The sequence below is a fragment of the Pseudophryne corroboree genome, chromosome 3 (genome assembly GCF_028390025.1).
Source record: "Pseudophryne corroboree isolate aPseCor3 chromosome 3, aPseCor3.hap2, whole genome shotgun sequence".
NCBI classification, from domain to species: domain Eukaryota; kingdom Metazoa; phylum Chordata; class Amphibia; order Anura; family Myobatrachidae; genus Pseudophryne; species Pseudophryne corroboree.
Window position 1 is genome coordinate 600,263,682 of NC_086446.1, and position 14,757 is coordinate 600,278,438.

Genomic DNA, 14,757 nt, shown 5'->3' on the forward strand with positions numbered 1-14,757 from the left:
GTGGAGAGAGTTAGATTTGGGTGGGGTGTGTTCAAACTGAAATCTAAATTGCAGTGTAAAAATAAATCAGGCAGTATTTACATACCCTACAACTGTACTTTTTTATGTCTGTATCTGCCAAAAAAGGCTTTGTACTGATTTTTGACTCTCCAAATTTCCATTGAAAGTATAGGAAAAGGGGCACAGCCATTTACCCGTGGCCACGCCACATTTCCTAATTTGAACCGTTTTTTATGTGTAAAATGTTGGAGGGTATGTATTTACCCTGCACAGAAACAAAATAACCCACCCAAATCAAACTCTCTCTGCACATGTCATATCTGCCCCACCTGCACTGCACATGGTTTTGCCAATTAGAGAAAAATGTTGTTTTGCAATCAGCCTTGAATTAGACCCTATGACCATTTCATAGAAACAGGCATTAATGAATTACAGTGTATACAGAAAGGAACCTCCACTGTCAACACTTCTTATTCTGGCAGATTCAACTCGCAGCACTGTGACAAACTGTGAATCTTCCAAGACTGGGAGTGGCAGGACAGAGAGGTGAGGTTACTTAGTGGGTGTAATTCACCCATGTATGCAGTGATGTCTACCTATTGGAAGTAGTGACAGTGAGAGTAAAATGGTAGGTTAATGAACATTTTATTGCTTTCTCCTAAATATATACTTTCATGAATCAGCATAGGATGAAACCAGGAATATCATTTTGTTTGGTTTATCCAGATATCCTTTTGGGCAGAATTTTTAAATGTTCTAGTATGTGTTAGGGTCTCCTGCCCTGTGCTGCCACGTCGTCATGGCAACCGGGAGACAAGTGCTAGCGGAGTAACCTGAGCGCAGCTGATACTCCGGTTCGGGTCTTTTGCAGTGCAGTGGTTACAGGCATGGGATCCGGTGCTGGTTTTTGTGCTCACAGTCTGTGAGGTCTGAGGGGGGCGTGGACAGCACCTGCTTTATAAGGCCTCTTCTCAGGTTAAGCAAATGCTGCTGAATCTTTGTTGGTTAGTCAGTTCCTGAAAGTTAGCCAGTACTGTGTAGCTTTGTATTTTGTTGTTGCTTACTGCAAATAGGCCTGGGCATTTGGTACTACACTCTGCCAATCCAGACCTAGCAGTAAGACTGGAGTCAGTCGTTTAGCCTGCTGAGGTTCTTTTGCTATTCTGTGAACCCAGCAGGTTTGTGGCTGTACTTTCAGACCTGCCTGCATAATCCTCTCTCACTGTGCAGGGCGTCCATGTGTCAGTTTAGTGGCAGTAAGCTGAACCTGGGCCCTGCAAGTGAGAATTAGGATTGTGGAGACTCTCCTTGTGTCTATTATTCCATCTCTGACCAAGGAGTTTACTGCCACACCCGTTGGTAACCCTTTAGGATTTTGCTGTTGCCCTTAGCAACAGCATTTCGGGTTCTCTACGTATTAAAACACAACATCTTGCTTTTTCCATCTGAGCATTTCTAATACTAGGGAGACACCCAGTTTCTTAGCCTCTGGGCTTCTCTGTTCACTCTGTGTTGGTTTTGTTACCCTATCACCTTCTGTGTACGTTATGTCATATTTCCCAGTCTGTCTGTGAGTTCATTTGTTTTGCATCCCTCTCTGTTCAGACACCAGTACATTCCTGCAGGCACTGGTGTGTATAACAGTTCAAACACCAGTACATTCCTCCAGGCACTGGTGTGCATAACATATTCAGCAGCCCAATACTCCTGTTGAAATTTTGTGGGAATATGGAGCATACCCCTCAAAATACGTTGCAACAGGTGGTCGATCAGGTGCAGGTCCTGACTCGTCAATTTAATGATTTGTCCATTAAAATGCACACCTCCCAGGCCGCTGGCTGAGCTCCCGCAGCAGCAGCACCTTCAGGGGTTAAGGAGCCGAAAGTAAATCTTCCGGATCGTTTTTCTGGAGATCGCTCGCAGTTCTTTTGTTTCAAGGAGAGCTGCAAGTTATATTTCCAGCTTAGGCCTCAGTCTTCTGGGTCAGAGATTCAGCGGGTGGGCATAGTGATTTCCTTGCTACAAGGAGACCCACAGGTCTGGGCATATGGGTTGCAGCCTGACTGTCCGTCGCTTAAAAGTGTTGATGCTTTTTTTATGGCACTGGGCATGTTGTATGATGACCCTGACAAGACGGCCTCAGCCGAGGCTCAGATTTCGATCCTTAAGCAAGGGCGAAGGCCAGTTGAGGTTTACTGTACGGAGTTTCGGAGGTTGGCCCATGATACCCAGTGGAATGACCCAGCCCTGAGACACCAGTACCGAAGAGGTCTTTCTAACCAGATAAAAGACCAACTGGTACAATATCCCTTGCCTGATAGCTTGGATCAGCTCATGCAGTTATCCATCCGGGTGGATAGACGGCTGAGAGAGCGTAGGCTTGAAAGGGAGACCGAGGTTTCCTTCTTTCCCAAGGGAACCTCAGACTCTGAGGAATTTTCCGAGGAGCCTATGCAGATTGGGGCTACCCGCCTCTCCTCGCGTGAGAAGACGCGGAGGAGACAGCAGGGGTTGTGTTTGTACTGTGGGAATAAGGGTCATGTGGTAGTATCATGCCCAGAAAAGCCGGAAAACTTCAGGGCCTGAGGGTGATGGGAAATATCCTGTCAGGCCAGAAGTCAGAATTTCCCAAGAAGACTTTTATCATTCCGGTGACCTTGAAGATCCTCGGTCAAACTGTCAAGACTGAGGCCTTTGTGGACAGTGGGGCCGACGGGGTTTTTATGGACCGCCAATTCGCCCTGAAACACTCTGTTTCCTTAGTACCCTTGGCGTCGGAAATTGAGATTTGTGGGTTAAACGGGGAACCATTATCCCAGGGTAAAATTACCTCTTGCACTAGCCAGATTTCTTTGTTTATTGGAGCCACACATTCTGAAAAATTGTCCTTTTATGTGACTGTCTGTACTTTTGCCCCATTGGTGTTGGGGTTACCCTGGTTAAGGGCCCACAATCCTCAATTTGACTGGGTCTCTGGGGAGATTCTTAGTTGGGGTACTGATTGTTTCAGGAGTTGCTTGAGCCTTCCAGTCAGGCTCTCGCAGCTAAGTTTGCCAGGATTGCCAGGGTGTTATGCAGATTTTGCGGACGTGTTCTCCAAAAAAGTTGCAGAGGTACTACCTCCCCATCGCCCCTATGACTGTGCCATTGATTTGTTGCCGAATGCTAAGCTTCCCAAGAGCAGGTTGTACTCCCTGTCACGTCCTGAGACTCAGGCTATAGCAGAGTACATTCAGGAGAACTTGGCTAAAGGATTTATCAGACCTTCACAGTCTCCAGTTGGGTCAGGGTTCTTCTTCGTGGGTAAAAAGGACGGTTCATTGCGACCCTGCATCGACTTCAGGGAATTGAACCGTATCACGATTAAAAACTCATACCCACTGCCTCTCATTTCGGTCTTGTTTGACCAGCTTCGTACTGCCACCATTTTTTCTAAGATTGACCTACGCGGTGCGTACAATCTAATCCGAATAAGAGAGGGGAATGAATGGAAGACTGCCTTTAATACCCACTCAGGGCATTATGAATATTTGGTGATGCCTTTTGGGCTCTGTAATGCCCCGGCAGTCTTCCAGGATTTCATGAACGATGTGCTCAGGGAATATTTGGATAGATTCTTAGTTGTATACTTAGATGACATCCTAATCTTCTCCCATTCCCTGGAGGAACATCGGAAGCATGTACGCTTAGTCCTCCAGAAACTCAGAGACCACCGGCTTGGGGCGAAGCTGGAGAAGTGCGAATTTGAAGTTCAGCAAATCGCATTTCTAGGATATATTATCTCCCCAGAAGGTTTCCAAATGGAGGGTTCCAAGGTACAGGCAGTCCTGGATTGGGTGCAGCCCACTAGTTTGAAGGCGCTTCAGCGTTTCCTGGGCTTTGCAAATTTTTATAGACGATTTATCGCTGGATTTTCGTCTATAGTGGCGCCCTTGGTGGCACTCACTAAGAAAGGGGCGGATGTTGCTCACTGGTCTCGTGAGGCCAAAGCGGCTTTTGCCCGTCTCAAAAGGGCATTTGTCTCGGCCAAGGTGCTGCGACACCCAGATCCAGAGCGTCCTTTTGTGGTGGAGGTGGATGCCTCTGAGATGGGTATTGGGGCAGTGCTCTCTCAGATGGGAGTGTCTGATAATCGCCTTCATCCCTGTGCTTACTTTTCCCGTAAATTTTCGCCTGCCGAGATGAATTATGACGTGGGTAACCGGGAATTGTTGGCTATTAAGGATGCACTCGAGGAGTGGAGACACTGGCTTGAGGGGGCTAAGTTTGTGGTCTCAATTCTCACCGACCATAAGAATTTGGCATATTTAGAGTCAGCGAAGCGTCTCAATGCCAGGCAGGCACGATGGGCTTTGTTTTTTGCTCGCTTTAATTTTTTGATAACATATCGCCCTGGGTCAAAAAACATCAAGGCTGATGCGCTCTCGCGGAGTTTTGCTCCAATCCAGGAGACCACCGAGGAGCCGTTGCCCATTGTGTCCCCATCATGTATTAAAGTGGGCATTACCCAGGACCTCTTGTCATTAGTCCTTAGAGCACAGGAGCAGGCTCCTCCAGACCTTCCGGTAGGTCTTTTGTTTGTGCCTCCTAGGTTAAGACACCGAGTGTTCCTGGAATTCCATGCCAAGAAGTCGGCAGGTCACCCGGGTATTGCCAGAACTCGGGAGTTGCTATCTAGGGCAGTGTGGTGGCCCTCGGTGGCTAAGGATGTGGATCAGTGGGTTCGGGCATGTGACATCTGTGCCCGAAATAAGACTCCTAGAGGGGTTCCTGTTGTCCCATTACATCCACTCTCTATTCCATCTAAGCCATGGACCCACATTTCAATGGATTTTGTTGTGGACTTGCCCAAATCCTCTGGGATGACAGCCATCTGGGTTGTCGTTGACAGGTTTTCGAAGATGGCGCACTTCGTTCCACTGGTTGGGCTGCCATCGGCCAGACGCCTGTCTGAATTATTTATGCTGCATGTTGTGCGCCTCCACGGGTTGCCACTTGATGTGGTCTCTGACCGCGGATCCCAGTTTGTGGCCAAATTCTGGAGGGCATTTTGTTCCGATCTCCAGATTTCTGTCAGCTTGTCGTCAGGCTACCATCCGCAGTCTAATGGGCAGACTGAAAGGGTGAACCAGACCTTGGAGCAGTTCCTCAGGTGTTATGTCTCCAAGTGTCAGACTGACTGGGTTGCTCATCTGTCAATGGCGGAGTTTGCCTATAACAACGCGGCTCACTCTGCTACAGGGATCTCTCCCTTCCTTTGTGTGTATGGGCATCATCCTAAGGCCAATTCTTTTGACCCCCTGGACTCCACGCCTGGTGGTTCCTCTGTCTTTTCGGTCCTTAGAGGTATTTGGAGGAAAGTGAAGAAAGCCCTTGTGTCTGTGTCATTAGTGACCAAAAGGGTTTTTGATTAGCGGAAAAGACCCTGCAGCTTCAAATTAGGAGACTTCGTCTGGTTGTCTACCAAGAATTTGAAGTTGAAACAGCCATCTCATAAGTTAGGCCCCCGGTTCATCGGCCCTTATAAGATCACCAGGGTTATCAATCCGGTGGCATTTCAGTTAGATCTGCCCCGTTCTTTGGGTATCAATAAAACATTTCATTGTTCCCTTTTAAAACGGGCGATTAGTAATCCTTCTTCCAGAGGAAGACCTTCCCCTCTTCTGATACGTGGCCAGAGGGAGTTTGTTGTTGAAAGGATTCTTGACTCCAAGATGGTTCGGGGTCGGCTGTCATTTTTGGTGCACTGGAACGGGTATGGCCCGGAGGAGCGGTCGTGGGTGCGCAGTTGTGATCTTCATGCCCCCAGACTGATACGCTCTTTCTTCTCGCAGTTCCCCGATAAACCCGGTGGTAGGGGTTCTTTGACCCCTCGTCAGAGGGGGGGTACTGTTAGGGTCTCCTGCCCTGTGCTGCCACGTCGTCATGGCAACCGGGAGACAAGTGCTAGCGGAGTAACCTGAGCGCAGCTGATACTCCGGTTCGGGTCTTTTGCTGTGCAGTGGTTACAGGCATGGGATCCGGTGCTGGTTTTTGTGCTCACAGTCTGTGAGGTCTGAGGGGGGCGTGGACAGCACCTGCTTTATAAGGCCTCTTCTCAGGTTAAGCAGATGCTGCTGAATCTTTGTTGGTTAGTCAGTTCCTGAAAGTTAGCCAGTACTGTGTAGCTTTGTATTTTGTTGTTGCTTACTGCAAATAGGCCTGGGCATTTGGTACTACACTCTGCCAATCCAGACCTAGCAGTAAGACTGGAGTCAGTCGTTTAGCCTGCTGAGGTTCTTTTGCTATTCTGTGAACCCAGCAGATTTGTGGCTGTACTTTCAGACCTGCCTGCATAATCCTCTCTCACTGTGCAGGGCGTCCATGTGTCAGTTTAGTGGCAGTAAGCTGAACCTGGGCCCTGCAAGTGAGAATTAGGATTGTGGAGACTCTCCTTGTGTCTATTATTCCATCTCTGACCAAGGAGTTTACTGCCACACCCGTTGGTAACCCTTAAGGGTTTTGCTGTTGCCCTTAGCAACAGCATTTCGGGTTCTCTACGTATTAAAACACAACATCTTGCTTTTTCCATCTGAGCATTTCTAATACTAGGGAGACACCCAGTTTCTTAGCCTCTGGGCTTCTCTGTTCACTCTGTGTTGGTTTTGTTACCCTATCACCTTCTGTGTACGTTATGTCATATTTCCCAGTCTGTCTGTGAGTTCATTTGTTTTGCATCCCTCTCTGTTCAGACACCAGTACATTCCTGCAGGCACTGGTGTGTATAACAGTTCAAACACCAGTACATTCCTGCAGGCACTGGTGTGCATAACAGTATGTGGCCATTTTAAAGGGAAATGCTCAATAGTACATATAGGGGTAAATTTACTAAGATGGAAGTTCTATTTAAGATGGGATGTTGCCTATAGCAACAAAACAGATTCTAGGTATTATCTTTTAAAAGTTGCTAGATAAATGAGAAGTAGAATCTGATTGGTTGCTCTGGGCAACATCCCATCATATATAGAACTCCCATCTTAGTAAATTTACTCATAATCTGCCCCAGCAATGTCAAAGACTACATGTATTATCTGAATCATGTACTTACAGTACATGTAATGTAAATTGTAAGGCTGTGGATGTTTCTTTGTTACTCTTCCCATTTAGGGGAACATGTACTAAGCAGTGATAAAAGTGGAGAGGTGAGCCAGTGGAGAAGTTGCGCATGGCAACCAATCAGCATTGACGTAACATTTATAATTTGCATATTACAAAAGTATACAGAGCAGCTGATTGGTTGCCATGGGAAGCTTCTCCACTGGCTCACTTCTCCACTTTTATCACTGCTTAGTACATGTCCCCCTTAGTAAGCTATTTTGGAGGCAAGATGAGCAGTTTGCTTTCAAGCATCTACTGAATTATGCTGCTTAGACTATGTACACACTAGGCAATACATATATTGGCTTGTCGCTTAAACAGGCGGTGTTTGTGTACACCCAGTATGTCTGTGAACGACGTTGATATATCTAATGATACAGTATAATGGTACATCTGATTGTGTGCACGGCTCTCCGCCAACCACCCGCATATACTTGCTGCGGGGGCCGACGTCACAGCTGGACGAGTAAATTTAAATGTCCACTCAGCTGGATGAGAGTACTGATACATCAAGTGGGCAAAGAGTAAGTGTGTATACTTACCTGGATAGGCCACTCAGCGCAACAACTGGTCCACCGACATATCTGTGTGTACCTAGCCTTAGTCTTCTTATTATGATGTGTTGAGGGTAATCATTACTTCTTTATGGTGTTCTAAGACAAGTAGGCAGGGGCATAGGAAGCCACACCGGGCCTCGGTAAAGGTGCAGGGGTGTGGCTTAATAAAGTGGGCATGACTGCGCTCTTTAATCTAAAAAATATTTTAATAGTAAAATATTTGCAGGGTCAAGGGGGGTGCCGTTTTAACACGTTGGAGGGGAGGGGGGGGGGAACACGGTAGAGGGTACCCGCTTCCTACCTTACATGTTTTGGAAGCAGGTCACTCCTTCCCAGCCAGCGCCATTTTCCCAGTGATATTTGGGAAGATGATGCTGGCCACTAGAGAGCAAATCTTTGCTTCCTATATGCAGCGCCATCTTCCCAAAGATCACCCGGAAGAAAGCGCCACTACTGGCCACAGTGCGGAACTGTATGCTCGGGGGGGAGGGGTGAAGGTTAGCAGACCCGGGACATTTTACCCACCCACCCCCTGTCGGCCCCACTGCAAGTAAAAAATATTAATGGTTATTTCTGTTGTAGCTAGAAAGCGTACAATACAAATGTGGATTGAGGATCAATCTCCAACAATTTGTTTTCTAGATGAAAGAAATGTCTTATGTGTTCCAAATGGACTGTATGCACACATTACAGCATAAAGAGAAACTGACCTGACCTAGGCTATCTTTCATGTTTTCCTTGGAAATAGTTCCTGCTATGAGACTAGGTAACGGGTAGATGACGCTTCTGTATCTCTTCATGAACCCTGAATTCTGATAAACGGAGTATGTTTCATTCTGCATAAATACTTTATATGTGGCATAATATAAATACATTTGGATTATATACAGGTGACCACCCCATGAACTTTATTTAATTTTTAATTATCTTGTTTATTTATTATCAATGTTGTGGTTTTATGATAATGTGTGTACAGTACATTTCTATCCATTGTCCATTGTAAAACACATTCAAAAGTTATCTGAAGTTTCTTTATTGCTGTAATGTAACCATTTCTTAAGTATAGTTCTAAAATAAAAATAGATAACACCTGTAGCTTTATTGACGACAGTGTGCTTTACACTGACCATTTTACATTTTTAACTCCAACCCACAGGGAAGCACTGTAAATAACGTTCCTGGTCTTTAGGCTTGGCAGGTTATTATTTAGCTTAGTGTTTGCTGTAGTCATTTGATCATTAAACAAGTCAAGCTGGGTACACACTAGACAATATTTTGAGAGAACAACAAATCGTTCAAATAGTTAAGTGTGCACACATTATCTGCAAGCTCCCACAGCCGTTAACCAGGTCTTCTGGTAAGCCCTATATGTAGGGCCGACAGAAGATATCGATAAAGAGATCTGCCGGCACTGACAAGTGTGTTTGCACTTGCCAATGCCAGCTCCCTGCCGGGTCCCGTCATGGGTTATGTTGCTGTTTACAAACATCATATATTGATGTAGTAGCCTCTATCCTACTTACACACCGGGACAGGACTCAGGAGGACTCTGTGTCTCTCTCTAGATCCAACTGCTATCATTGGATAACAGGTTACACAAGACCCAGACACCCAGGTGGGGAGGAGGAAAAGCTGGGATCCCTGAGTCACTTACAGCTCTCGTCCCCCTCCTATCTCTCCACTGGTAGGGAAGCTCTATTGGTAGCTCATGAAACCTGATAATTCTATGTCTGCCTGCACTGCATACTGTACTGCTCACATTCTTGCTGCCTGGTTCTACTGCTGCACAAGTGGGAGTGCTAGTGAAGTCGGTGTGCTCCGGCCGTGGAGGGGGTGGTGGCTGACAGAGGGGGACCTGTGGTACAGTATCCCCCAAGCCCCCACCTTAATCTGGCTATGCAGCAGATGTGATACAGATGTGATACATTTCTACACTTGTGTTTAATCCCCACTTTTTAAATAAATCTAATGAAGGAATATGTCTGATCTACGCACAGTGCAGAACACGTTTTAGATATTCATTATTGTTTTAATTGTGTTTATGTAAGTCCACATCTGTGTACCTTTTCAAAAGTAATATGTGGCCCATTTTAGAGACTCAAGAATTAATGCCAATGAAATATTCTCTCTGGAGCGAGAAAACCTCCATTACTACATACAGTACTGTACATCTGCATTCTGCCTAGGTTTTCTATTTTCTTTGTGTTAAAACCTGTATGCGTGCCTTCCCTACTTACTGCCTACATAAATAAAATATAATAATAATATTGACATTATTAATAATAATAATAATAATATTACAGTACATAAACTATACATATAGTGATATGTTTATGTGCTATATTAATATTATACAGTAATTATATTTTGCTGCTTATTTTACTTCAGAAATTCAGGCTTTTTGGCTACATTATGTGATTTACTACATAGGTTATTATCACATAATTCATTAATATATGTAATAATTGAATTATTTTGTGTGATAATGATTGTTAAAGGTGTTATGTTGCTGGTTTATGTAACAAACCATACTATAATGCTATATGAAAACATCTAATACAATCAACTGACATGTGTTTAATAATTCTAATATGTTAATACTAATAACAAGCAGAATGAACTTACCATCGTGAAATGTTCTCTGCAGAGACTGAGGATAATGACCCCGGAATGTGCTATTTAAGCTCTGTGGAGCCCACGATTGGTCAATATTGAGCAAAACAATTTCGCTAGAAATGCAAAGTAAATGTTGACCCCTGCATCCTACCTGGCAAGACCATTTATTGCTATAATTACTGTTAACTCCTTCATGACACCAATCTATGTAATTTCCGTATCAAAGACACTTCAATATTATGTACCTGATAAGTTAGTATATGTATAATATACTGTATGCTGTCATTTCAAAACAGCAAGGGATTGAGGCAAAAAGCAGATCTTTAATTACACTTTTTGGTGCCCTGAGCCAGAGAGAGAATTGGCACCCCCCAACCCCCCAATTTTTTTCAACATGGACACAAGGCGTATGCCTCGTGGGGAAGGGGCATGACAAGTGTCGAAGTCAGAATATATTACAGTACACACATTATGTACAAACACCACATAGATGGCCTCCGTTTGCGTACGTATTCGGCCGTGCGTGCACATATTCGCAATTTGCTTTTGGTCGTTTCCACGGTTTTGCGCATTAGAGCGTGGTATGAGTAATTACAGTTGAATTTGTACTCGCATGGAAAAGCCACAAAGACATATCATATATCTAATCCATATATTGCATAAATCCCCCACTGTCTGCTTCCTCTTCTAAATATCATGAAGATCGGTCACACATAAATTAAACTCCCAGAGACTCAAATACAATGGCCTTATTTACAGAAAGCTTTGAAATTCTATGAAGAAGGCAAACACCTTTGTTTACGCTTATTATTCTAGGGTAGCCTAGTTTCTATCGAAAACAATAAGTACTGGATTGTTATTGTCTTACCTGAAGACAAGACCAACAAAAAGACAATACCCAGGAACCTAGGCTGAGGAAGAAACTCAATTAGCAATAGCTAACAAAAATACAAACCAGACATTTAGAAATCTGAGGTAATAACATTCATAGTCTAAACTCTTCAAGATGTATATATTTGTATATATATAATTCCTAACAAATTGTAATAGCAGGAGTATGTGTGTGTGTGTGTGTGTGTGTGTGTGTGTGTGTGTGTGTGTGTGTGTGTGTGTGTGTGTGTGTATATATATATATATATATATATGAGTATATGAATATATGTAGATATATGTATATCTTGAGGATGGAAATAGATAATCATGTCATGTGTGGGATCATATTGTTCAGAGTCACGTAAACATTAATCTGGAAAGAATATAAGAATAAGAATATTATCATATATTACCACATTAAGTTATTAACATATATATTGGTAGATGCTCAATTAGCTTAGTGATATAATTCAGGTGCTCGAAAGGGAGGGGTATTTCTAAGCAAGAAAAAAAGGCATTTGTTTCCCCCAGCACCCTGAATGATAACCGTTACCAGATATAAATTCCACATGATAATAGAATTCAGAGATCTTCGTTACACATATTTGCACAAACGTGTGAATAAGCCCCAAAGCCGCATCAAGGCGTCTCTGCATATTTGGGGTCCCTAGCGCTATATCTAGGTGCAGGGTGTGGCACCCCAAAACACCAGCATAAGCCAGAAAGCCCAGCGTAGCATACCAGTGAAAAAACTATCACAGTCACCCATCCAATCTCTTGCAGCCACACACTATATAGATCTGCTCTGCCGCAATGCTGATAATTTTTTCACAAAGTACAAGGTAAGCTTAAAATAGTTAGAATTCTCTATCTTAAAATTATCTACCTTTCAATGCAAGCACAGATAGGTCAATAAGGGGCTACCTGGTGCAATGTGCATAATGGGCTACCTTGTGCAATGTGTATAAGAGGCTCTACCTGGCGCAATGTGTATAAGGGGCTACCTGCGCAATGTGTATTTTGCAATGGAACTCTCCATTTTAGCCATATCCAGACAGTTCCACCCATATGGTTTTGAATCTGGATTTCTTTGATAAAAAAACAACTAAAATCTTGTATTTTTAACCTGTTTTTGTTTCTACAGAATTATTAACATCAATAACATTCATTTCCAGTTAATTGCAACTACCTCACAGTTCAAATATTGTCACCAATGTTGGTCAAAGGTTGCAGTGAGCTGGCTGGCTAAACTAAATGACAGATCAGCAGCACAAACACATGGCAGCTTAAAAGAACATAACACATCTTAGAACATAGTTGTACTACAGTGGCAGACAGGATGCAGTTTAATAAACTTTAAAACCATATAGAATGTTTTTTTTTTTCATTAATCAAGATATAATAGCTTAAACTTAAAATCCTAGTAGAAATTATAATGTATTACCAGTACATTTCTTCAAAGCCACTAGTTTAGACATACAGTACCTCCCAACTGTCCCGCTTTTCGCAGGACTGGCCCATTTTTTTGGGACTGCCCCGCTGTCCCACCCTCGGGCTGAAGTGTCCTGCGGTGGGGGGGGGGGGGGGGGGGCAGTTGTAAGGCTCCTGCACTCGCTGGTCTGCTTAGCAGATCAGCGGAGAATAGATGCTGTGTGCATGTGCACAGCATCTATTCAGTGCACACAGAGGTAGAGAGGGCATGTCAGCAGCTCACAGAGCGCTGGGCATGCCCCCTCAGTGACAAAAATGGCGGGCTCTTCTGTGAAGCCACGCCCCCTTTCTCGCAGGCCATGTCCCATTTTCGGGTGGACACGCGCAGGTGTCCCTCTTCGGAGATTAGTAAAGTTGGGCGGTATGGTCTAGATGCTGCTTGTACTGTAGCAAGAACATACAGTAGTTACATTTTAAAAAATAATGCATTAGATCACCTCTAAATCAATAATCAGCCCTGGACCTCTGAGACTTGCCTGGTATTGGAAAATAGGATTTTCCGGGCTGACGCTATTGCAGGGAGACACACAGTACAGCCTTCCCCTGCATAATGGCAACTATACCCAGGGACGTGCAGTGAGCTAAATGGCTCAGGAGGCACTGGCTAACCCCAGAGCCAGATTTTCATGCAATATATGAGCCAAAGGGTACATCTGGGTATTATACACAGGTGCAGCATTATAAACTCCTGGAAATCTGGTGAGTTTTGATTAGAGATGTGTGGAAAGGATACACAGGTGAGGCACTGCCTCACCTGCCATAGACTTTTTACTCCAGAGTTTGGGCTATAAAAATTATTAGAATAATGCAAAGAAGGTTTAAACGTAAGCATGAAAGGAAAGGCTCTGCCTCACCTGCCTCACCGCACGTCACTGCTATACCCAAACTGGTCAGCCCAGTGCTGGACTTCCTCAGAATGTGGGGACCGCAGAAATAAAATGGGGTGCCTCCTCCTGTGGAACAATCAGCCCTAGTCTATTCACAGCGCCCACGGTGGTTGTAGAGGTAGGGGTAACGGTATTGAAAGAGTTAATATTATTGTTTACAGGGATTCTATAGGTCCCAGCATGTCACGCTCGGCGTAAGTTGGGGTTCCGACACCCGCGTTTTGGCTGAAGGGACAGTTACCTGTGAGGAGAGTAAATGAGGCAGCTGAATGTAATTCCTCCTCATGAGGTGGAAGCCAAACTAAGTGTTAACTTTGGCCAGAGGGCGTAAAGAAAAAGGAGGACTTCATAGGAAGATAACTGTAGTTTTAATGAATAATCAGGCTGTACACGAATATTAGAGAAATTGAAGAAACTGGAAGAATTAGAGTCTATTCTTAAATGACTTGAAGAGTGAAGCTGCAGAACTCCGGTAAAGAAGAACTGAAGACTGTGTTTTATGATTAAAAGATGAGGCTGAAGTACTTGGACTTTGAAGAAATGAAGACGTGGTTTGTGATTGAAAGACGAGGCTGAAGAACTTGGACTTTGAAGAAATGAAGACTGTGGTTTGTGATTGAAAGAATTAGAGGCTGAAGAACTTGCACTTTGAAGAAATGAACACTGTGGTTTGTGATTGAAAGACGAGGCTGACGTACTTGGACTTTGAAGAAATGAAGACTGTGGTTTGTGATTGAAAGACAAGGCTGAAGAACTTGGACTTTGAAGAAATGAAGACTGTGGTTTGTGATTGATAGATGAGGCTGAAGAAGTTGGACTTTAAAGAAATGAAGACTGTGGTTTGTGATTGAAAGACGAGGCTGAAGAACTTGGACTTTGAAGAAATTAATACGTCTGCGGGAACCGCCGTTAGCACCTGGAGCTCCTCTACGACCTAGGACCCCGTGAGCGCTTCTACGAGTGGCAAAGGACTTAGACAGCTGGACTGCAGCAGCGTTTAGGTAACCGATGGATGAGAGCAACCAAGACCAGGGAACTAGAAGTAACCTGGGAGCACAGAGCTGGAGAACCTTTCACAAGGAGGTAACATGAATCACTGGCACTCTCCCTCTGAGCCAGCCCCCTTTTGTAAGGGAAGAACACACAGGATTGGCTGGACACAGATTGGGAACTTCATTAGTAATACTCTGGTCTCC

At 44.3% G+C, this 14,757-nt stretch overlaps 1 protein-coding gene across 1 annotated transcript in view; it reads right to left on the reverse strand.

Annotated features, from left to right (window-relative positions):
- Window positions 1-10,386, reverse strand: part of LOC135058072 (beta-microseminoprotein-like) — a 69,811-nt gene extending 59,425 nt beyond the window's left edge. Inside the window, exon 1 of the mRNA XM_063963698.1 lies at window positions 10,320-10,386. Within this exon, the coding sequence (XP_063819768.1) occupies window positions 10,320-10,322 (3 nt within the window). The 5' untranslated portion in view covers window positions 10,323-10,386. The remainder of the gene's footprint in view (window positions 1-10,319) is intronic.
- Window positions 10,387-14,757: the final 4,371 nt, after the last annotated feature.